Below are 26886 nucleotides of genomic sequence, written 5' to 3'. Positions count from 1 at the left end.
ACCCTACTTACACATAGTCCAAGTGAAGATCTCTCCTCTAACGGAGTCCAAGTGAGGATCTCTCCTCTAACGGGTTATGGACCACCGGTGGATTATATAGTCCTAGCCGCCTGAGCACAAGGAGGGCCAGGACTCAGAATATGTCTGAGATGCCCACTCCCATTCCATAGCAACTGGTATCCCAACTCTCAGGACCACCTACTAGGCCACTCAGCCGTTGCCCATGGTTCACAAACTAGGACGTGACTACAGTAACCCACAAACATGAACCACCCCTTCTGTATTATGATGCGAATTTTAAATTAATGGATATTAAACCCGCTGAAATAAAGCATATTTGTACAGCCGCAAAAAAATACGGCATAACTAAAGCCATTGTTCGGCGTCTATAAATAATCTAAAAATGCATATGGTACTGTTTAAGAAAGACATTCATATGATTTTACAAAGCATTTTCTTAGCCTGATTAAAATTTTTTGAAGGAAAAGTGAGGGTCGTTTTGGATTCGGAGAAATACGGTAATATATATTTTTTTCAGAATGAAATTAAACACACATTCACGTGGTATCGGATTTCTAAAGCAATAAACAAGTAAGCCATAGTGTGGATAGTATGCGCGAAAATGCAAGTTTTGAACAAACTGATTGCCATTTCATACTGATTTTAATGAATATGTGGGTTTTCCTGACTTTTACAAAAAATTGGATATAACGACAATCTGTTATAGCAAGTTCATTTTTCGCTGTTATGAATTCTCGCTATTACGGACTTCTGCTGTATATTGTATTGTCAATTTATTCTTATGAGTCCAAGCCAGTCTTGGCAGATGCAACTTCTGGCAGTACAAGTGGTGAAAAATGTCCAGCCCTCAGTGCGACTGCAGTGATGTGGCACAGATAGTCCACCATGTCGTGTAGTGGTGTGTGTGTTTCAGAGATTCCAAGGAGGGTACCAAGAGATTTGTGCAGTGAGTGAAGAGGCACTGAACTGGTTAAATTCTCTGGATATTAAACTGTGATTAAAATTTGCAGTTCACTGATCCTATTGTTACTTGCAATTATTTTGTATAGTTTTATTATTCATATTATATATATTCACTATATGTGTATAGTTTTGAATGATTAGCTCAATACATTGTAAGTCTGCTATAACGAGTACGGCATATAATGAGAACTCCGTTATAACATCTTTCTGTCCCTTGGAAATTGTTATGTTAAACTGTGTATTATTATTTGGTTACTGCGAGAACCCTATCACTGATGCATCCGTTATTATGAGCGGTTAAGCTTGCGTACTTTTTCCATTATCAATATTTTTGCATTCCAGCAATTATATTGAATGTAATCAATCGTCTTCTGTATAGATTTTTTGCTATGTGCACTAGCGAACACTTTCGTCAACATACAAACTCGAAGTCGATATCGGAGTCAGTTAGTAATACTTGTCGAGTGCTGTTCTAAAAGCACAATTTAAAATGAAAGAGAAAAGGTTTCCGTTATAAATGCGTAAATAACGTGGCTGATAGCAGTATATTTGTTAGAAATAAAGAACTGGGCGAGTTGGCCTTGTGGTCAGTGGTGCGCAGCTGTAAGCTTGCATCCGGGAGGTAGTGGGTTTGAATCCTACTGTCGGCAGCCCTGAAGATGGTTTTCCGTGGTTAAATGCTGGGGCTGTACCTTAACCCGTTCGGTGGGTGAAGCGGCGAGATCCGCGGCTAAAAGTCGCTACCAAAAACAAAAACTACAATCTTAAAGAAGAAGATTGAGTTTTAGCTCAGAAGCATGGTTTTAGACTGATGTTGATTTTTAGTCTATTTTTGACTTTGTATTCTAGCTTTAGCTTTACAATGTTAATTGTGCACTTTTTTATTTCACATTTTTATTTAATGTTTAGCATTTTAAGTTCGATTAAAAGCTGAAGATGCCCTCTAGATAGGGCGAAACATGTACCATTAATCTGTATAGCTGTTTATAAATGTAATCACAGAACAGTGGGTTGTATTGAATAGGTGGAATAGTAAAAATACCTTTGTTATTTCTTATATGAATAACTTTACATAGGAAAAAATCATAAGGATAATAACTTGTAAGCGATATCTTCTGAGCTGTCAGTGGAGAGATGGCGTGGAATGACATTAGTAGACAAATAAGTTTGAGTGGTGTCTTTAAAAGTAGGAAAGATCGCAATATGACGATAAAGTTGGAATTCAAGAGGACAAATTGGGGCAAATATTCGTTTATAGGAAAGGGAGGTAGGGATTGGAATAACTTACCAAGGGAGATGTTCAATAAATTTCCAATTTCACTGAAATAATTTATGAAGAGGCTAGGAAAACAACAAATAGGGAATCTGCCACCTGGGCGACTGCCCTAAATGCAGATCAGTAGTGATTGATTGATTGATTGATTGATTGATTGATTGATTGATTGATTGATTGATTGATTGATTGATTGATTGATATATATTTTTTTACCATTTAGTCTTTCGCAGTAGATGTTATTTCTCTTGTGAGTTGCTGTATTACAGTTGCGGCAAGAACTTCAGGCCACATCAGTAGACATCGTTAATTTATCTACACTATGTCGGTGGCATGTCTGTCTGTTAGGTCATCAGCCCAGAGGCTGGTTGGATCCTCAAATAGCACCACCAAAGGTTATGCGGTTATAAGGAAACCACAAAAACCAATGGCAGCACCAAAATGAGGCGTACTAGGCAAGACGAGGAGTAAGGTAGTTTGCCATTGCTTTCCTCACTGGGTCAGAAAGTACTATTGCAGCACGACTGACCCTATGAGCAACACCTTTCATAACACTCAGATGCACTAGTCGTGCTCTGAATGTCATTACTCAGCAGTCGGTGGCATACGTATTGGATTACATGGAATTTACATTTGTTAATTTTGTTATTTTTCATCTTTCCATGCCCATAAATTGTGCTTGTATAGTTTTCAACTGAAATGTATTGTCAAATAATTTGTTCAAATTCTCAATCTCACCCTGGTCATTACTGCATAAAATTATATGCCGACTCACTCGGGCCAACAGTAATAAATGTCACAAACTAACTAAACCAGTTGGGTGACATTATGTATGGCATCTGATTTCGGCAGTGTCTCGAGGTACTGTAGGTCATTATTGCTGTGCTAGGAGGCTTGCGGTCAGCATAGGAGTTCTATTTATATTATCCTAACAACTGGCTGTTGCTGCCTGGTGGGCAGAGTTCTTCATAAATGCCTATGCTGCCTTCATCTCTATATCGTGGGTTACTATTTGGTGCACTGTGTCTGCTCATGGAATATTGGACCCTTATTTTGTCAAGGATGCTCACAGAATCCAAAAACATTTGACCACTTAGTCTGCAGAGACCTCATTATTGACCCATTCATGCAGTATTTGCACAGTTTTCATTTCCCCAGAATCTTACCTTTCCAGCAACAAAGGATGCGGCAAGTTGGAGCTACAGCCTGCACTGCAGGGGAGTCTCTTACCCTTCTGCAACGGCACTTTGGTGATCGCTTAATTTCGCATGGTATTCCTGTACCCTTTCTGCTCACCGGATCTCATGCCCCCAGATGCCTACATGCCTACATGTGTGGCAGGTTGAAAAAATCAGTTTACAACACAGATAACCAACCTACAAATATTCCTGAATTATGTGGGAAGATAACATTATTTTTTGTGACCTAACAGCTACCTTTGCTCATCACTAGGGCTTGGATGTTTAAGACCTAAAACTAGCTGAAATAAGCAAGCAAGTATGACCTCAAAAATGATGAAATATGATATTAAAAAAAAAAAAAGACCCAAAAATGTTTAAATACGGCCATTATAAAATAAATTATAAAACTGCAGTTTCTTTTATACATATTTTTAAACTAAATTCTTTATTCTTATTTTCATATTAATTTTCTGAATATACAGGTTTAGTAGTTATTCAGTCTGTTGTCTTTGATTGACTTATCAAACATTTGTGAATACATACCTATAAAGTACAGTAAGTTCGCCAAGATTATCAGATCATACAAAATACGAGAAAAATCAATCTATTTTAAAAATATTTCAGAACTTTTAAGCCCAGATTTCATTAATATTATTAAAATGCATTAAAGTTCAAATCGAGCACCACAAAACGTATTAAGTAGACGTCTTTCAATACCGTATGGTTGGGCGGCAGGGCCTATAGTGCAAACTCATATTCCTTTTGCATTCTTCTTCGTGGGTCGAATTGAAGTGTGTGACAAGTTTCATCTTCAAGGCACCAGGCGCGAAAGACCTCTGATTATCACTTAACACGTTCTTGTAAGAAGAGAAGCTCCTTTCTACGTCACAAGACGTTATTGGTGCACATTTAAATAATGTTAAATCACTGCTGTCGAGTATGCATTCATCTTGATGTGTACTGACACCTTCTCTTAAGAACATTTTGTTACGAGTATAACTCCCATTTGTTTCATTACTCCAAGATGACCCAATAAAAAAACACACACACACACACTCTCTCCAGCCCGTTGCTAAACCTGCGGGCGGACCCTTAATCCTTACTTTCACTTTCCCCCAAGTCCAGTCACCTCATACATCAGCTGTGTGTAGACAGCTGGGTCTAAACACAATGCTACGGGCCACTAGAAACACGTTAACTGTTCGTTGGTTCGATTCCGCAGACAGTCCAGTAATTCAGTCACATGCAGTGAACAACTAAACAGCTCAATAGTATTCAACGGCAGGACAATACTCACAACAGCAAATATTCACACAGGTCCACTAATCCTTCCACTCATGATAGCGGCCTCCCTCACTGACTCACGGCGATTCTCAGTCCACAGAAATACACAAACGCACAATACTCTCAGGTAGTACACATTCTTCCGTTCCGTCGTCTCAATCCCACTGTAACAACAGCTTCTGGTTCAGACCTCAGTGGGAGATTAGCAACAGCCAACACCTCTGTCACCCTCAGCCCAGCTATCAAACCCTAACGCACAGTCTCTCTCTCTGACTTCACCAGGGAGTCCAACACTGACCCCGAGTCCAGCACTGACTGACGGTCCAGCCTCCCTTTTTATAGCTCAGGTGATATCAGCCAGAATTCTTGCGAGGTGACTAGAGGCAGAATATTCCCATTGAATCTCCAGAAAACTCGCAGGTAAGCGAGTCGACGAGAACAATACATGAAAAGGCCAACCTCACCCGACAAGCCGGCAGGGAGATCCCATGTCGTCTGAGTCACCAGCCCCTTTCAGGAAGTACCGAAAGGTTCTGCCAGGGGGCTGGCACGTAACAATTTATCTTGCACACAAGGTGAAAACCGTAATTTCGATTAAGCAGTTATGATGTTGCCGTTTTACACTGTTGCCAAATATTCTATTTGATTGTTGTAGTGAAAGTTCAACCTTCTCACAACTTCAATACTAGCAGCAGCTTCTAAATGAGTAATTGCACTCGATATAATTCCAAAGTTCGACTGAATATATGCCAGACTTTTTGACAGACTGTTAGAAAACAATTCCTGTGCAATCTTGATAGAAGAGCACCGCCGTCTCGATCCTCTTATACTGCCTGCTCTATGCCACTAGTTTAACACAGGAAGGCGCGACTACCAATATTTCTCCCAAGTCGCCGTAAGAGTGCGGCAGTAGATCCACAATCTTCGCTGTCAGTGTACATGTAGCACTGTGTTATGGGTGCATGAATGTGTGTGAAAACCTGGGTTATTTGGTACAATGAGCAAACGTGTCTGGTCACTTCCATTTGTACAAGAGATATTAATCATGTTATGCTTATAGATATTTTAAAAGTGATTCTAAGGTGTAGGTACTTGTTTCTTTCCATTTGTGCAAGGTATATTTTTTGCAGAACTGAAACTTCAGATTCTTTTCCCCAAATATTCAACTGTTGTGTACCATTTTGCCAATCTAGGCAAGGTGGTTCGCAGCCAGAAACGATACGACTCCATGAAATATCGTCTAGAAAGGAATTAAGAGAAAAGCGGCTGTCAGCTTTATCTAGCTTTATTCCAGCAACACTCTCGAATATAATTTCATTTCATCTGTCATCCATTAATCATTGCCCCGGAGGAGTGCGACAGTCTTCGGCAGCCGGTTCAATTCCTATCCTCACTGCTAGATGGGGGCTTCGTCCATTCCATTCATGACCCAGTCGAATGACTGGAAACAGGTTGCGGATTTATTTTTCAGAAGGTGATTAAAGTCGTGGAGGATAGTCGATTCCTTGTGATAAGAACTGTGACGGACAATCACAAAACAAACATCTTCATGTTTAGACATTTTGGACAACCTCAGATATCCAGACGATAATATTCCAGTCAAACTAGAAACAGGAAATAAAATCCTAATTTGCGGGTACTTGGTTCGTGTTGTTGAAGAGAGGATGGAATGTGACATTTGTGTCAGCAACATCTCACTGCCTAGAGCTTCGACACCGCTAAAAGGAACTGATTATGCATCAGGACAGAGGAGGGGTTTATTACCCAAAACTTTGTTTTGTTGCTCTGGTGAAGCATCTGCAAGAGTTCGTTTAAGCTGCTGTGCCCTATTGTCGAAGTCCTTCAAATGTACGAGCATAATACGAGGACGTGGGACCTTTGAGAATGTGTTTTGTTACAGTGTGAGATCAAAGAACATCAGCAAACTGTTAGTGATATTATCCTCACCAAGTTCGTAAGACCTCTATCAACTGATATTGCGTTGGCAAGAACACAAGCACGGTACCACTCCAAGCCTTCGTCCAGGAAAATCTTTAAATTGTGCATGAAGAGGCCAACTGCGACTTTATATAGGTAATATTGCCGATATTTAATATTACTGATGTAATTTACGAGCTTCAGTGAACATATGACCATACTGCATAGTGTTTTGTAGGCTGTCGTCATTAGAATAAGTTTGGAACATTGTGCGTCTATGCCTGACATCTAGCGGAGAAATTTTGTCGCAGCCTAGGCGCAAACAGCCTTGCATAGACCAGGCAGTATAGGAGGATCGAGACGGCAGTGTAGAAGAGGCATCATCTTTGTTGAAGCCATTGACAGTGTTTTTGATAGTGATGTAGTTTTTGCAATAATATACAGCAGCATCGGGCCATGTCTCCCACATAGTGAGTGTGGTGTGGTGTCTAAGGACCAAACTCCTTGATAGACTCAACCCGCAGTACTGCTTTCAAACTATTATTTTTCATTAGTTATTAATTTATCGACTTCAGGAAAATGTCCACGAATTTCTTCTGCCACCCTATGCAGAGCATGGGCAACTTTACAAATAAAAGTATTTATAAAATCCCCCTTACCAATACAAATAAAATCATCTGTTAGATGGAACAAAGTCCATACATGTTTCAGCCTATTCTCAAGGCCATCTTCAGTAGCAGAACAATTATTACATAACACAAAAAAAAAAAAATTAAAAATCATGTTGAAGTGGAATGACAATTATCATCAATGAATTTAAAAACATATTACTGAGCTCGATAGCTGCAGTCGCTTAAGTGCGGCCAGTATCCAGTAATAGGGAGATCGTGGGTTCGAGCCCCACTGTCGGCAGCCCTGAAGATGATTTTCCGTGGTTTCCCATTTTCACACCAGGCAAATGCCGGGGCTGTACCTTAATTAAGGCCACGGCTGCTTCCTTCCACTTCCTAGGCCTTTCCCATCCCATTGTCGCCATAAGACCTTTCTGTGTCGGTGCGACGTAAAGCAAATAGCAAAAAAATAAAAACATATTGAGGTTCAAAGTCCTCTCGTGTGATAGGTCGTTCTTGATTGACAAATAAAACTTGCTGACTGTTAAAATGAAACACTGTGCTGGGCAGTGTGGTGAGACCGTCAGTAACGTGGATTAAAAAAGTGTGTAACATCTGTAATGAGAAAAAAAAAGAACTATGAGTGGATAAAAAACAAGTCAAAATATTGTGAAAAAAAGAAAACTCAGTCGACTTAATGGGCAGTTGCCCAGGAGCCAAATTTCCTACCTGCTGTTTTCCTAGCCTTTTCTTAAATGCTTTCAAAGAAATTGGATATTTTTCGAACATCTCCCTTGTTAAGTTATTCCAATCCCTAACTCCCCTTCCTATAAATGAATATTTGCCCCAATTTGTCCTCTTGAATTCCAACTTTATCTTCATATTGTGATGTTTCTTACTTTTAAAGACACCACTCAAACTTATTCGTCTACTGATGTCATTCCATGCCATCCACTGACAGCTCGGAACATACCACTTATAACTTAAAACCCAACAAAGGTATTTTATTAGTCCAACTATTCAATACTATCCACTTGTAAGTGGTTACAAATACATACGATTACAGACACCTTTGGGATATGTTTTGCCCTTTCTGTAGGGCATCTTCAGCCTTAAATCAATCTTAAAATATTAACCTTAAATATTAAATCAAGAAGCTAGATAATTAGCCTTGTGACCTTACATGCTTAAAATTCTGGTACATTGTGACATTAAGTGTGATACACTATATAAAAAATGTGATAAAATATAATTGAAAGACTGTCACTTAGTTATAACTTGTGAAGTCCTTATAGAATGTCTCTTTGAATTGTCTCCTATTTCTGCAAATGCAATGTTAAAAACATATGTTCCGACAAAGGAAAAGTTAAATTATAAGCACAGGAACTATGTCTTGCAGCTACTATTGTCATTAGATGTGAAAGCATTTTAATCCCTCCTAGGGTAGTTTTAAAATGAGGTGCGAACTGGAGCCGCTGTATAAGATCATGAAGCTTAAATGCAGAATACCATGCACTCACATAGTATGTAGGGCTCCTTGTAGAGAATATATGATAGCATACTAGACCATTTGTTCTCTGTAAGGAAAAGGAAAGGAAATCTTAAAAGCAGAAATCCAAAAAGAATGAATAGGTGGACTAATAAAATACCTTTATTAGATTTTAAGTTATAACGCTTTCAATACGGAATAATTATGAAGTTTATAACGTGTAACATACAACTTAGTGGAGCAGTTCGTCTCCTTTCTCCCAAGTCTTCCCAGCCGAAACTTTGCAACATTTTTGTAACGGTACTCTTTTGTCAGAAATCACCCAGAACCATCGAGCTGCTTTTCCTTGGATTTTTACCAGTTCTTGAATCAAGTAATCCTGGTGAGGGTCCCGTACACTGGAACCATACTCTAGTAGGAGTCTTACCAGAGACTTATATGCCCTCTCCCTTACATCCTTACTACAACCCCTAAATACTCTCATAACAATGTGCAGAGATCTGTACCCGTTATTTACAATCATATTTATGTGATTACCCCAATGAAGATCTTTCCTTATATTAACACCTGAATACTTAGTGATCCCGAAAAGGAACTTTCACCCCATCAACGCAGTAATTAAAACTGAGAGGTCTTTCTTTGTAGTTGTGGAACTCAAAACCTGACTTTCAACCTCGTTTATCATCATACCATTGCCTACTGTCCATCTCACAACATTATTGAGGTCATTTTGCAGTTGTTCACAATCTTCTAACTTATTTATTACTCTATGCAGGATAACATCTGCTAAACGCTTTGTCTGATTCCACTTCTTTACACATATCATTGATATATATAAGAAAACCTAAAGGTCCAATGATACTGCCTTGAGGAATTCCCCTGTTAATGATTACAGGGACAGATAAAGCTTCTACTACTCAAATTCTCTGAATTATATTTTCTGGAAACATAGCCACCCATTCAGTCACTCTTTTGTCAAGTCCAGTTGCACTCATTTTTGTCAGTAGTCTCCTGTGATCTACCCTATCAAATGCCTTAGATAGGTCAATCGCAATATAGTCCATTTGACCTGAATACAGGATATTTGCTATATCTTGCTGGAATCCTGCAAGTTAAGCTTCAGTGGAATAACCTTTCTTAAACCCAAACTGCCTTCTATCAAATCAGTTATTAAGTTTGCAAACATGTCTAATATAATCAGAAAGAATGCTTTCCCAAAACTTGCATGCAGTGCATGTCAAACTGACTGGCCTGTGATTTTCAGCTTTATGTCTATCACCCTCTCCTTCATTCACAGTGCCTCCTATAGCAACTGTCCATTCATTTGGTATAGCTCCTTCATGCAAACAATAATCAAATAAGTACTTCACATATGGTACTATAGCCCAATCCATTGTCTTTGTTATATCCCCCAAAATCTTATCAATAGCAGCTGCTTTTCTAGTTTTCAACTTTTGTATCTTACTGTAAATGTCATTGTTGTCATAGGTAAATTTAAATATTTCTTTAGTATTAGTGACATTTACATGACAAGCAAAAATTATTTTATTACAGTAGTGTACTGTGTACTGTAAGAGAATTATAGTTCACGATCTTTGAATCTCAACCTCCTCTTCTTATATATGATTATTATGCACTATTAGACAATTTTTTTATTAGAGAGATGATTCTATTTTTCAACATTTCGTTCACTCATTGATGTTATTTTGTCTAGATTTGTGGTCGTAGTGATAGGGAAGATAGGTTACTGCTATGTGATGGTTGTGATCTGGGTTACCATTTGGAATGTCTGGACCCTCCTATGGAAACTGTTCCGGTGGAGGAATGGTTTTGTCAAGACTGTACCCTGAACAACTCCCGGATTGCAGAGGAGGTAAGTTGTGAACATATGTACTAACTATGAAGCGTGAAATGTTTTTTTTTTTCCCTTTTATATTGGTGTTATTGATACATATTACATATGGGCTGACGAGCGTTAACTGGAGCCAGGAATATGTATATATATACTGGGTGTAATTGAAATAAGGTAAGTTATTTGAGCTGATGGTGGAAGAAAATATTCTAAGCAAACATCTTCAAAATTGTACTCCTAATTAGTGAAGGAGAAAATAAATTGCAAAACTTTGGTCAATGTTAAACAGAATGTCAGCACTGCTGCAATTTCCCCAGGTTGCACTCCTATCCAAGCTGTACAATGTAGGTCATTGTACCTTGAGGTCAGTGGACTCCGAACTTCGGACGAGCTCTGAGTACAGGTGAAATTACTTGATCAAATCATGAAATGTGCGTCATGATCTTAATTTTTGATGAGGCAAGAAGTAATGGAGCAAGGGTGGGGCAAATGTATTAGGAATCTCTTCCCAGCAGTAGACTTCCAAGGAGATTGGGCTTTTGTCATTGTTCTTCAGAGACTTCCATGCTTGGACTGATTATTAAAATTATTTTGTCCTTTAAAACAATCAATCAATCAATCCATTCAGTGTCTTCTACACTTCTAGGTAGGCTACACAGCACTTGACTTGACTTTGACTTATTTCCTATTGCTCCCTGTGGAGCATAGGGCCTTGGTGAAATTTCTCCACACAGTACGGTTCCTGGCCATTAACTTCACTTTAGGTCTTGTCAACCTCTGCGCTTTCCTTTTCAATTGTCCTCTTCCAGGTCATCTTGGGACGACCTCACTTTCTGGTGCCTTGAGAGTTCCAATCCAGCGCCGCCCTTTCAACAGCTTCATCCGGCTTCCTTAATGTGTGCCCAATCCCGCGCCATTTCCTCTCCTTGATCTGGGTGCTGATTGGTCATGGTCCAAAGATCATTTGAGATTATGTCCGGCCACCTCACATTTGTTATGCGATGCAGACATCTATTAATGAACACCTGCAACTGGTTATTGATCTGTTTTGGAACTTTCCATGTTTCACAGCCACATAGAAGAATCGACTTAATATTGCTGTTGAAGAGGCGATGCTTAGTCTTCCTGGAGATGTTTCTATTCTTCTACACGGGGTAGAGGTGGACAAACACACAGTTTGCCTTCCGGATATGGCTTTGAACATCTTCCTCTGCTCCCCCATTCGTTGTAATTATACTTCCAAGATAGAGAAAAGACTCAACTTGCTGAATTTCCTTTCCATTTACTGTCAAGCTGGTCATGACATCCGAATTAATCCTCATCTCTTTAGTCTTGTTTGTGTTGATCATGAGACCTGCACATTCTGCTTCCTTCTGCAACCTACTCAGTTTGTCTTCAATGTACCGGTATTGCTGTGCCATAAGGCAAATGTCATCTGCAAGAACTTCAATTCTGTCTCTCATCCCCTATTGAACACCCCTCTTCTATCCTCCCATTACCTTCATCACACTATCTAGGACCAGCAGGAACAGAGTGGGACAAAGAACACGCCCCTGTCTCGCTCCAGACTTGACGGTTTATCTTTTCTGTTAGTTTCTCTTCATGAAGAACCTGACACTCATACCTTTCGTACATCTCTTTCATGATCTTGATATTGATGGAATTCTGTATTCCTCGAGGGTCTTCCACATGATTCTTTGATTTACCGAATCAAAGGCTTTCTCAGAAGTCCACGAATATGAGGTAGAGAGTATTTCGCCATTCCACACTCTGCTCTATGATGATTCGGAGTGTATTGATGAGATCCACACAGCTGCGATGTTGCCGAAATCCCACCTGTTCCTTTTGAAGCCTTCTTTCTACTGAATCCTTTATGTGATTTAGGATGACTCGCGACAGCACTTTGCTTGGAATGGAGAGCAAGGTGATAATACCCTTCCAGTTGTTGCAGTTTGTTGTATCCCCTTTTTTCGGTAACTTGATTATCAGCATGTTCTTCCAGTCAGTCGGTATTTTCTCCTCCATCCTTATCTTTTCCTGTAATGCAGTGACGGGATATTAGATTCATTTGATTCCCTTCATGTTACTGAATCGATACATGGCATATTACGTTTTTAAAGGGCATTTTTTGAGTATTCACTAACAAGGACATATTTTAATCATTATTGTATTAATTGTATGATAACTATTCTTATAGTCTAATTGTAATTGATGTAAATCCCAAAAATTTTAAATTGCCACTGACAAGTACAATATTATTTTATCTATAACAGTTCATCAATCCACCATTTTATATGTACATCATCGCATCACATACACAGTTCATTCTTTTAAATCTTATTTCCACAATGTAATTCTGTCTTACGACTTCGGCAAATCCATAAGTGTATCTTAGTTAGGCTGATGATGACCCATATAGGGTCGAAACTAGTACCTTGATAATATATTGTAATGCATTTATAAACATTGCAATTACTGTACAGTTTTGAGTAGGTGGAATAAACTTTGTATGTTTTATGTCATCTTAATTCAATACGGAACCAATAATGAAGTTTATAACCTTGAATTGTATAGGCTACATGAGATGTACAATAGCCCACTGGTTTTCTGATTAAACATATTTTTATTTAAGTTATTGCATCAGTCTGCTTACGCACTCACTGTCCACGTACGCCGGTGACCTCGTGATTTGATTATTGAAGTATTGTGCAATGATGGGACATACGAACTGAGAGAATGCAGAGCGGTTCTTCCGAATATAAAGCAGACAATTTCGAGTGGTCATGAGCATGACTCATAGTCATAGGATTGGCTAGATAATAATGTTGTTGGCTTTATGCCCCACTAACAACTTTTATGGTTTTTGGAGACGGCGAGGTGCTTGAATTTAGTCCTGCAGGATCTCTTTTACGTGCCTGTAAATCTACTGACACAAGGCTGAGCCCCCTCAAATACCAGTGCACTGAGCCAGGATCGAACCTGCCTGGTGGGGTTCAGAAGGCCAGCGCCTCAGCCGTCTGAGCCACTCAGCCAGGCAAGGAGGCTAGAGAGCTGAGTTTAAGTAATTAAGTAATAATTAAGGGCCAGTTCTACCACCTACTGGCAAAGTAGCGCGTAACTTGCCCTCCGCGTAAAAGGATGTTTCCGTTCGACCACCCCCAGGTAGCGCTATCGGTAGCATAAATCATAGTTACCCGGCGCGTAATTTATCGGCCACTTCGAGGGCCCGATAAAACTTTACCTGCCGGGCAAGTTTTGAGAGTTGAACATTATTAGCTGTATTTCTGGTGACATACAACTTAAATTAGCTTAGTATACTGGAAAAAGCATGATAGTGTAACAGTGGCCGATATTGTATTGCAGGATCTTGAACATTAATGCTTCCCTTGAGTTGCAACGGTCACACCAGCCTTTTGCATCGGTAGCTTAGTTAGCACATTTTATTCGTCAAGCTTTCGTAAAGAACCTTTAAAAGGATATAAAATCAAAATCTATTTGGAAATCATTTCAAATGAGCTTTAATTTTCTACTTTTTCAGTTTTCAGACACCTATAACTTCAGATATGTATCCTGACCTCCTCAAGCGTTCTCATAGCTTAATGGCTAACACGCTCACTTCGTATTATGAGGTATGCAGGTTCGAGTCTTTATTATGACAAATCTTTTTTATTTTCATTATTAGCGTTGTGTTAATCTGTATGCCTCTTTTCATGCGTTATTTTGTTAATATATTTCATTGAAATATTTAATCACAATAATATGTCTACTAGGAAATTGCTCTATATGTATGTTACTTATAGGAAGTGATGTGATGATTAATAGCATATTGGACTGTCGCCCAGGTAGCAGATTCCCTATTAGTTGTTTACATAATCTTTTTGGAAATTATTTTGACGAAATTGGAAACTATTCCATTCTCGAATTCCTCTTCCTATGAATGGATATCTATCCCGATTAGTTCTTTACATTTACAGTAACTTCCAACTTTATCTTCATAAAGTTAAACATTAGAATGAAATGCATTATCGTTAATGGAGGCATGTGGAACTAAACGAGGTCACAGAACTACTTGCAAATAGAGCATCGTGGAGATACTTAATCAATTCACAGAAGCCTGCAGATAGAATGCTCAAAGGCAGTAAGTCCAAAAAAAAAAAAGTGTGTGTGTGTGTGTGTGTGTGTGTGTGTGTGTGGGTGTGGGTGTGGGTGTGTGTACGTATATGGAAGCGCATAAAAGAGAGTTAAGAACAACGGCAGGTAACGAAAATACATTTTAAAATGTAAATTAGAAATACAATGAAAACCTGCGTTCCTTCTATTACGGAGCGAGCGACTTGACCAATCTACAGCGGTACGAGAATACTTTTCAAAAACGCTGCCTTACATGACAGGTTGTAACTGGCGTAAGAAAATGTAATCTCAAGATTTTAATCCCAATTAGGTATTGATATTGAAGATCCTAGATTAAAATCACGAAAGCTTGACATAAATCGTTGTCCATAACTCTTAAGACTCCCCTTATTAGGCTTTTTGGAGATAATCAGCAGACGTAAGCACAGGTAAATAAGACAATCAAAATAAGCTTCATACATCTGACGATAGATAGCACCACACTCGAAAGCGAGAAGTTGCTGAAAATCAGTCTAGCCAACTTTGTATATCGGTGTCTAGCTCCGGGTAGCTACCTAGCGCTTGCACGGAGGTGGTTGACCGCAAGCCGAAGTACCAGCCGATTTACACCTCCAGGTAGTTTACCTCCAGGGCAGCTGCCAGCCACTTTACCAGCAGATGGTAGAACCGGCCCTAAGTAATAATAATTGTTGAACGTCAACTAGTTATATAAATACTGATTGTTTAAACTAATACGGTAAATAGAATAACCTAATAGCCTATCTGTTTACAAGCTAGGTAGTTTGGAATTATGTTTTGACTACCTTTTTAATACTGCAAATAAATCCTTCTATTATTTAAAACTCCCTTTAAGAAGAGAACAGTGAATGCAAGTGGGTATTTTCAAATGTGCTGAGCTCAAGAGTCCATTATAGCATACGATCTGTATGTATTGCTTCAGGGGAAGTTCGGCTCCCCGCCAATGTCCAGTGTTTACAATATTGTGTTTTTTTATTCCACCTTTTCAATACAATTAATTTTATGTTGTTAGAAATTCATATCGTTACAACACTATTTTATAGGGTCTCAGCCTATGTAATCATCTCAATTTTAAGACCTGTCATTGTTAATTTGCTTTGACAAATTTGTGCTTAATTATAATTCTAAAATTAAGTAGTAAAATACATGAAACATAGGAATTTGTGAACACATTGATAGTTTAAAAATATGAATGACTATACTAAAATTGAAATATCCGTTAATTCTAAAGACATTGACGTCCAAAACACAGTAAAATCATCATAATGTTGAAAATTTGGCTAAAATATTTTTTTTTTCCAAAATTCTAGTTTATTAAAAACAATTGTAAATTGACTTCATATATTATAATTTAGTCGTAATTTTTGTTAAAACTTGTTGGTGTCTGAAGATTGAAATCTTGGATACGTTGGAATTCTGCTTCAGGTATTAATTTTGAGGCATGCTACTGTAATGTATTTGTTTTGAACAGTAAAACGCTAAAGTCTTGTTTTGACGATCAGATTTTACGTTGGCGGTAGTTTGTTTTTATGAGGGTTTAGTCAAAAAGGACGCCAATCCAAAAATCTTGAGGTGTTGATTTGTACCTATTTCACAATATTTGAGTGATAGTGTGTCTGTAACAAAGGAAAATTATGCGAATAATGTTGTGTGTTATTGTGCATGTGATGAACTTCGTTAGACCCAAAGAATTAATTCTCACTTCAATATGGGGTTTTGGAACCTTGAGCAGCCTGTTTGATCGGCGGACAGAGCTGGACTGCACGTTTATTTTTTGGAACCAAACCACAGATCAAACAGTGTGTTAATTTCACATGACATTAAACTCTGGGGTGTAACTTCAATAAGTTCAAAGAACTAAAGATATATACAAGGTTTGACACACCACCATGTGTATACAACAACGGTGTCGTCATTTTAAAAGGATTTTATACAGAAGTGCAATATCATCATGTACCATATTTTAGTATTACAATGTGTTTTAAAGTTGTATTGTTTTAAAGTTGTATTGTGTTTGCCTGATTTGACTCATTGGCTCATGATGGCCCAAGTTTAGTGCCGAAACTAGTACCTCGTGAACGACATGTGATTAATTCAAATTAATAAATGTCTTTTAATTGGATAGCAGGACCCCTATTAATTTCAATTATTGTACTCAGCTGTTGTTTGCACGTAGTGAGGATCTCGCCTGTCCTGCTCTTGACGGGCCTAGTTTTGTTAAAATCTTTCTTCGAAAGCATCTTTGTGATGCCATAGAGCTCCTTTATATCCCCCCTTTTTGCCACTTGTTCTGCCTTCTATGCCTGCTCATCACTCCACTTCTTGTGATCCTTTAGCGCACTCCTCTTTACTTCCCTATTTGCTATTGAATACTCAGCTTGTGTTTTGAGCCTTCTGCTGTCTAGTCTTGCAGATATTTAGCTTGGCCTTAATCTTCTTCCTATTATTTATCTTGTCCCAGGTCTGATCAGATATCCATTCTTTCCACAGATAGTTCTTGTACCCGAGCTGCTTCCCGCTTGTTTCCACGAAGATGTTCTGTACCTCACTCCATACAGTCTCCACATCCTTCTATATCTCAAAATCCAACACCTGGAATCTGTTGCAAAGTTCCAGTTGAAATTGTTCCGATGTCTTCTGATTCTTTAGCTTACCAACATCAAACTTCTTGTGCCGAGTGTTGAACTTTTGGTGAACTACCACGATCTTTATACGGAAGTTGGCGACGACAAGATGATGGTCACTGCCAGTGTCTGCTCCTCTCTTGTTCCTTACATCTTCCAAACTTCTTCTGAACCTCCTGCTCACCGCAGTGTGATCAGTTTGGTTTTCCGTGACTTGATCGGGAGACACCCCCGTGACCTTGTGATACTGCCTATGCGGGAATACCGTACCACTTATCGCCAAGTCTTGGCTGGCACAATATTCCGCAAACTTTTCCCCGTTTTCATTCATCTTGCCAAGACCGTGTACACCCATGATGTGCTCCAATCCTTCATTTTCTGAGCCAACTTTCGCGTTGCAGTCCCCCGTAACTATGAGAATATCCTTCTTACTTTTATTCATTGTGGCATCTCGCAACATTTGGTAGAATTCTTCCTTTCTTTCCAACTCCGATTGTTCTGTAGATGCATAGCATTGGATAATGGTCACATTCCTGATCTTGGTCTTGAACCTAGCAGTCGGTAGCCTACTAGAAATCGGCTTCCACTCTATAAGACTTCTCATTGCATTTCTACTGAGCAACAACCCCACTCCACCCCTGTGCTCTTCGTCCTCACCACCAGAATATAGAACTGTAATTCCATCTGTTGTCTGTATCTCGCCAAATCCTGGCCTCCTCATCCCACTCAATCCCAGAATGTCCAGCCCGTAGTTCTTCATTTCCCGTGTCACTTGTTTCAGTCTGCTTTTCTCCCTCAAGCTCCTCACATTCCAGAAACCAATTTTCGTTATCCTCTTCATGCCAAATGTTGACATCAGGTTATCCATCCGGTTTTGTAATTTTGCTTCAGTTTCCATAATCAGATTATTTAAGAAGAGCGAGTGATTAAGCCATTGATTCTGAGTGCCTTGACGGGGCTGCCATCTTTAGCCTGAGCACCAGGCTGATTTTCTGTTGCAGTTTCTTCCCTTTGCCTTTGAAGTTCTCACTTCTGCTGCAAGGCAGCAGTTCCTGTTCTATTTACGCAGAATAGGAGTGTTGCCCCTTCCGCCATTTCCACTGTTCCATAGTCCCTCTTCTTCGCCTTCACTGCCGTTGAAGTCTTCACCGTAACACTGGCAAAGGACCCTTACATGGGACTACCACCTGGGCCAGCTGGACAAAGGTTTTTAAAAGAGGTGTTACTCCTCTCTCACTCGCCCTTTGTCCTGACTTGTGACAGGCAGAGCCTGGCTTCCGAATCATTGGGCCCAGGTTGGTGGGGTTCTACACAGCACTACTGGTCCAAATATCCCAATCCTTTGTCTGAGGTTGCAACAGCAACATCAGCATCAGTTTATTTACATAGGCAGACGTGCCAAGTCTCCCGATTTTTCATCATTCCTCCCGATCCGATCTCCCGATTAACAGAGCAATATCCGTAATTGTCGTATTATTTTAAACTCCCGCGGATTTCCTCTTTCTATCAATATATGGCTGAGTATGGCTGGTCGATAGTTGTAATAATGATACCAGATGGCAGTACGGGGCACAGTGGCCAGTCATGTGGTGCTCTTCTGTCTATAATAGTCATTCTCTTTGCAAGCGAATCAAGCGAGTAACATTCTCTTTGGAGTAACCTAACCTCAGAAGTAGCTCACCATAGTCGTTCTACCTGGGGCAAGACCTGCAGAAGTGCTCGTGTTGTGCCTTAATATTTGTTATGGCCAAAATGTCAAAAAAGAAATATAATGCAATGTTTAAAAGTGCTTATAGGGAAGAGTTTCCGTTTTTGAGTGAATCCAGAAAGGGACCAACGTTCACGTTCTGTACTATATGTAGGTGTGATTTTTCAGTTGCACATGGCGGGAAATGCGATATACTCAAGCATATGCAAACGAAAAAATATAAGGAGAGTGTCCAGTGTGTAGAAAGAAACCAGAAACTGAACTTTTCATGTAAAAACCAAGATGTAAATCCTGTGACGAATGCCAAGGCATTATTTACGTCATTTAGAGTAGAACATAACCTGCCTGTAAATTGTGCCTATCACGCGGGACATTTGTTTCGCAAAATGTCTCCTGATTCGGAAATCGCTAAACGATATGGGTGTGCTAGAACGAAACAGCGGCTATCATTACAGAAATGTGCATGGAAGAAAGGGCGAAAATTGTATCACTTTTGCAGGTGAATGCATTTTCTGTTGCTATTGATGGTAGTAATAAGAGCGACTTGAAGATATATCCATTGTTGTAACATTTTTTAGGCCTGAACTCAATGAAATTCAGAGTTGTCTACTCTCTGTGCCGAATTTAGAAGGGGATGCTACTGGAGCTAACATTGCCAATCTTTTGCTCTCAACTTTTCGGGAATCTGCATTCCATTAAAAAACTGCGTAGCTCTTGGTGCTGATAATGCTCCAGTCATGGTAGGATTAAATAATGGTGTGGCAGGATGTTTGAAGCGGGAAAATAGTAACATAATCATCATAGGCTGCTCTTGTCACCTAATTAATTTTGCTGCCGAGAAGGGTGCGACGTGTTTGCCCGTAAATGTAGATGAAAGTATAATTGATATATTTTATTATCTGGAAAGAAGTGCAAAGAGGAAAGAAACGTTCAGAGAATTTCAGACTTCACACAACACAGAGATCAGGAAAATTCTGAAGCATGTGCCCACTCGATGGTTATCACTAAGAAGGTGTTTAGATAGTATTTTGCTTCAGTGGGACCCTTTGATTACATTATTCAGGAGCAAAATTGTGAGTAAGAATTCTCAGATGGGAACTTTGAAGACTTACAAAATTCCTAAACACAGTTTAAGTGGAGATGTCTTGTTTGTGTGAAAAGGTTAAGGATTGTCATAACATTTCATCTCACTCCTCAGTTAAAAGGAAAACCCAGTCATCAATTTCACTAAAAAATGAAACTACTTATGACACTAAGAGCCATGCATTGTCACGTGAAGGACGACTTTTCATGTTCCTTTCATCAAATTTACATAAATCTTTTTGCCTTTTCCCCTCAAGTTTTATGGATATCTTTGAGAATCCAAACGTAGCTCTTCAGTCAAGTATGCCGCACATCCAGTTATTGAAGTCAGTTTTTGAGGAACTATTGAAGAATGTGATGACAAGGTTTGTGAAACCAGACGTTATTAAAAGATCCCTCTCTTCTTGATGTAGATTATCATACTCCAGCAAATCAAAAGGATGATTGTGATCTGATGATAGGGAACTCTGCGTAAATTGTAGTGAACACCTTGAAGTCTGAGGAAAAGGGCATATTATTTAAGTCTGTTAGAAAGTGTTTCTCTTCATCGTGTGACTACATGGTACACAAATTTCCATTCAAAGATGTTTTAATTAATGCAGAAGTTGCAAATATTTCTGCTATAAGTAAGGCATCATTTTCTAGCCTTAGATTTTTCATTAACAAGTGTCCGAACATTTTGACTAGTGAAACGGAACATTTAGATAAAGAAACTGCTATTCTGCAATCCCAGTTCTGTAACTTTCAGCTCGAAGTAACAGACCTGGCAAAAGGAAGAATTGATGTTCAATGGGCATTGGTAGGTCAGATGAAATCAGCTGATGGTGTACTTAAATATGACAGACTATGTAAGGTGATGGTTGCTATTTTATCAATTCCACATAGCAGTGCAGAATGTGAAAGGATTTTTAGCAGAGTCACAAAGACAAAAACACAGTTCTGATCCTTGCTGTCTGAACAAACTTTGGAGAAACTTTCAACCTTGAAATCAGTTCAGCAAGACAAGTGCTTTGAGCAAAAATTTAGTTCAGAGTTTCTGAAGAGGGCTAAGTCAGCTACTGGTGTGTTGAACAACAATTAGTCGTATTGGGATCACCATGTTGAAGGATGAGAAGTCACATGTTCTTACAGTTCAGGTTTGTCCAATATTTAGTATTCACATGTAAATGATGATGGGCAAATAGAATTGTTAATGTATTGAATTATAACGAATTTGTACATGTTCTGCCATCAGTGATGTGTCGTAATATGTCGCGATTCGCTGCAAAATTTCTCCTGATTTTTCACTTTTGAAAGTTGGCATGTCTGCATAGGAATTTTACAAGACTAACATTGCTATTCTCTATCAGGTGACTCCTCCCCTCCTCATCCCTGCCAACAGGCAGTCATGCTTGAATTATGCAGCAACTTCACTCGCTGATCTTGCCTTGCCCCAACTTACTCTAGCTATGGCTGCCTGAAGAGTTACTAAAACTGAAGAATATCAACTTTAATATTTAATTTTGGAGATTGCTGACAATTTTTTTGTATAGTTTGTTTAAGCACATGTTGGACGTATCTTATTTCAGTTACACTCCGTACAGTAAGAATCTCATTAATGTAAAGAAAGATTTTTTGACCTGTACTTTAACAAGTGTAGAGAAGGCATCTTGCTCTGAGCTACCTCCGTTTCATTGATTGATAAGAAATTGGTGATGGGAGTGATTGTTGTTTTAGGGGCAATTCAGAATCCCTCCCCGCTACTTTATACCTTTCAGCAGATGATCCATGTAAATTACGAACAGCAAAGGTGAAAGGTTACAGCCTCATCTAACCCCTGTAAGTACCCTGAACAAGAACTCATTCTACCATCAATTCTCACTGCATTCCAATTGTCAACATAAATACCTTTGATCGATTTTAATAATCTATTACAAGTCATTAACCTCATTTTCGGTCCGTATTGATGACAGAACAATTTACAAAATATTCTTTTAATGTTAACCTAGTCAATACTTACAATACCACGTTTTGTGGTTAAATAATTACAACAAATAGAAAGATCGTGAACATGTTTCGCCCTTCTTAATGGGCAACATCAGCACAATGGATAACCTTAAAACAAATAATTACAATTAAGACTGTTTACAATTATTGATCATATAAAATTGGAATGAGATGTTGTGATGTTAAAAGTTATTTTCGTTATGGCGATTAAAAAGTTTGACGTGAATGTTACAAACACAAGTTAAAACTATTGTTGTACAACTTTACAATATTGTCTAAAAAGTATATATTTATATTGGTGAGAAGTTTTTTAATCGGCATTCGTCTGGAATTGAAATGGATCCTCTTCTTTTAACTTTCTGGTGAAAGTCAATATTATTGACTAATGGTCAAAAAACAGACAACACTCGACAAAAAACTTATGCAGCTAAAAACAACCCAAACTTAACATCCTAGGCTAAATACAGATAAACAGAAGACAAATCTAATGCGTTCCTTCACACCTGTAGTAACAAATTTGGCGAATACAGTTTTCTAATGAAGAGGTAGAACTCTCATACAAAGGTCCCAAACATAATTGGCCTAACAAAGATAAAGAAGTCGATATTATAAATACCATAGCCGAAATAGAAAGTACCATTTCCAAATTATCTTGTGATATACAAAACGATTTAAGAACTGATATAAAGAAAAAACTCCCAAGGTTAGCAGAAAACCTGAACGCTAATTTTGACCCTGAACAACATACATTAATACAGAACATCAAGACAAAAATAGATAATATCATCATCATTGTAACCAAAGCTGATAAAGGAGTCTCAATATTTCTATTAGGACATGCATATATATAAAAAAAACAGAAGATTTTCTTAATGATTACTATACAATAGTAAACAAAGACCCGATAGCAGGAATACAATGAAACATAAAATCCTTGCTAAAAAAATCAACATTTCTTTTTAATGACCAGGAACAACAAAGTCTCATAAACATGAATCCCAGCCTCCCTAAAGCCAGAGCCCTCCCCGAAATACATAAGAAAGATATCCCAATACGTCCCATCATTAACTGTCGTAATAGCCCAACCTACAAAATTTCTAAATATATTCATAGCTTCCTCAAAAGACACTATACATTTAACAACAAGCATCCATTAAAGAATTCAATTGATTTTTGCGAGACTCTTAACGAATTCAACTTACAATCCCATCATATAATGTACTCTTTCGACGTGGTTAACATGTTTTCAAATATTCCGTTTAAGGACACCATTAATATTATATACAACAATATCAGTAAATACAGTAACCTTAGTAAAATGGAGATCGAAGAATTTATGACTATATTAAAGTTTGCATTAGATAATAACTATTTCACGTTTAATGGTAGAATTTACAAACAGAATGGCTTGGCGATGGGAGACCCTATTTCGGGTATCCTAGCCGATATCTATATGGATACGATAGAGCACACAAAAATTAAAACCAACATAAAAGGAATTAGTTTATGGTTAAGGTTTGTGGATGACACATTTGTCATAATTGACAAGAATGTCACCAATAGTAATGAAATATTAAATGAATTAAACAAGATCAACCCCAACGTAAATTTTACAAAAGAAGATGAAGATGGAGGCTCTTTAAGTTTTTGGATATAAAAGTTACCCGATCTAACAACTCCTTTGAATATCAAATTCATAGAAAGCCTACACACTCGTCAATTACAATAAATAATACTTCATTACATCCTGGTTCGCAAAAACAGGCATCTTTTTACAGCCTGATATATCGAGCCTTAAGAATCCCCTTATCTCCCGTAAATTTAAGAACTGAATTAAATTACATAAGAAACCTTGCAGTAACCAATGGATACAAAATTGAAATGATAAACCGTCTGATATGTAAAATAAAAAACAAACTATCCACTAACCTCAAACCAGATAGGCCTAACAAAAATAAACATGCCGTTTTCACATATAATAGCCCAACTATCCACCAAATTACTAATACCTTCGACAAGTATAATATAAACGTAGCTTACAGAACAACCAATACTACACAGAACATATTTTTTAATTATAATAAAATAAATAATAATAATAACAGCAAATATTTAAGTTCAGGATTATACAGGTTGACATGTTCGCGGTGTGGTTATTCATACGTTGGCCAGACTGGGCGAAGTTTTATTACAAGATATATGGAACATTTCAGTGCTGACAAACATAACAAATATTCCACTATGAGTACACACATGAAAGAAACAGGCCACCATTTTACCTCAATAGAAAAAGATCTGACAATAATAAGGAATACTACTAACAAGGGAAAACTACTAAATGAATTAGAAAATATTTATATTTATCTGGACAAAACATTTAATAAAGACCGCAATCTTAATGACGACACGGAGATTAATAGTTCTTTATACACATTAATACCTAAGTTATTGAAAACAGTTATCCCAAATCAAAAGAAAATTCTGCATATATTAAAAGTTGCCAATTCAACACCACCATCTACCCCCCCCCCCCCCCCCCCCCGAATACTAAACCTACAATTCCCCCTCCGAATAATCCCCGTACCGATACCAATTCCGCCCAATTCTTCCCTCCCTCAACCCATCCCCCTCCCTCCGCCACACCCATACAATACGCGTAGCAGGAATGCCAGTCAGACTAACGCTAATAACAGAACAAGATAGACACTCTACGGCATTCGAGTAAGTATCCATTTTTATGTAACCCATAACACTATACAATCACATCCATTATTTATACATACACATTAAATGCGTTTTTATATTTCTTTGCAATTTATCAACATTTTAACCATTTGAGATTTACGCAACAAATGGGAAGACTACAGTTATAGTGATAAATATTCCAAATAGTATATCGGATAAATTTTCATCGTATATTCCATTTTAATGTATTCTCACCTGAATGTGTTTTAACCAATTTAACTCAAGAAGAAACACCAAATATTCATTCCTAACCTAATTTTCTACAATAGGAACATGTGTTTTATACATATTTTATTCTTCAAATCTACTTGGTGGTGAACACGACAATAATATTGACTTTCACCAAAAAGTTAAAAGAAGAGGATCCATTTCAATTCCAGATGAATGCCGATTAAAAAACTTCTCACCAATATAAATATATACTTTTTAGACAATATTGTAAAGGTTTACTACAATAGTTTTAACTTTTGTTTGTAACATTCACATCAAACTTTTTAATCATGATAACGAAAATAACTTTTAACATCACAACATCTCATTCCAATTTTATATGATCAATAATTGTAATTATTTGTTTTAAGGTTATCCATTGTGCTGGTGATGCCCATTAAGAAGAGTGAAACATGTTCACGATCTTTCTATTTTTTTGTAATTATTTAACCACAAAATGTGGTATTGTAAGTATTGACTAGGTTGACATTAAACGAATATTTTGTAAATTGTATGTAATTTAATAATCTACCCGTAAGTCCCCCGGTATGGCGTACACCTTTTTCCTTGGTTCCATATTATATTCTTTCTCTAGATCTACGAATTATAAACACAACTTCCTCTTTACAAAGGTGAAAAATGAGAGTATCCTCCTAATACAATAAATATTCCGCCATTAGACGGAGTAAACAAATTCAAACATGTTTCGGCTCGTTTTGAGACTTTCCTAAACTTGCTGACTAACTTTCTAACTTATATATTATAAAACTGCATTTAACTTGTAAAATCTGAATATCTGCATTTAAAATGGAAATTATGAAAATTAATATTCATTAAATAAAATACACACTCGTCGTACCTTGTACTCACACTTACTTGTTACCTGCTTACTTACACATACGTTATTTGAAGGGCGCCAGCTGTCACTCAGTACAGCAATAATAGAATGAGACTCTTGACTATCTCTAAGGTGTGGGGTAATAAGCTTACTTTTGACAACATACCATATAAGTTCTGGGAAAAGGAGATTGGCGTTCGGTTTCCCCATTAATTTTGAGGTTAAGATATTTTACTGTAATTGAAATAAAACTATGAATTCGTTTGATATAACAAAATATATTCTTTAAATAATATATCAAAAAATAGTGAGTCTTGTTGCGATAAAACAGATGAGAATATGAAATTATGACATTGCAACTGAAAGAAACTAGGCATGAATTTGAATTCTTCTTGACCGGACATTTAACAATTTATACGAAATATTTCCCTCACTGATTCACTTGACTGTACCTTCAACACTTTGAGTGTAATTACGACGTAATCCATTGCTCTGGTGTTTACTGTAGATATGTCACGCCTAACTTGGCGATACATCCTTGTAACTGCTTCTTCTCCATATCATCTGACTTCTTTGTAAGTCAATATGGTATTACCTCTTGGCAGATCCAGGGTTGCCCTCTCTGACTTCATGGTAAGCCCTTACGTCCGTGTCTCCAACTAAGTGACGGACCAAGTTTGGCCTCACTCTCTCAATGACCAAAGAATAATGGCTCACTGAGTCTTCTCCATCTCTCGTTCACACTGGTTGACTGACCAACTAAGGCTTCTTGATCTAGTAGACTTCTTCATTGTACTGCATCCGTATAAGTAATGACTGACGCTACAATATGCATCCACCTTATATAGACATTGGTTGACACAGCTACGTAATCTACAAAAATAACAATGCCATACTCCCACCTACGCGACAGACATTACACACAGTGGTGAAATAGCCCGGAGGCGGCTAA

General features: G+C 38.0%; 1 protein-coding gene across 1 annotated transcript in view; it reads left to right on the top strand.

Annotated features, from left to right (window-relative positions):
* The window catches only part of LOC136866260 (serine/arginine repetitive matrix protein 2), a 519326-nt gene that overhangs the window by 205425 nt on the left and 287015 nt on the right, over positions 1-26886 (top strand). The window contains exon 9 of the mRNA XM_067143064.2: positions 10454-10612. Within this exon, the coding sequence (XP_066999165.2) occupies positions 10454-10612 (159 nt within the window). The remainder of the gene's footprint in view (positions 1-10453; positions 10613-26886) is intronic.

This window comes from Anabrus simplex, chromosome 3 (genome assembly GCF_040414725.1).
Source record: "Anabrus simplex isolate iqAnaSimp1 chromosome 3, ASM4041472v1, whole genome shotgun sequence".
In the NCBI taxonomy this organism is placed as follows: Eukaryota; Metazoa; Arthropoda; class Insecta; order Orthoptera; family Tettigoniidae; genus Anabrus; species Anabrus simplex.
The sequence above is the reverse complement of the archived record's forward strand: the minus strand, read 5'-3'. Positions and strand labels throughout refer to the sequence as shown.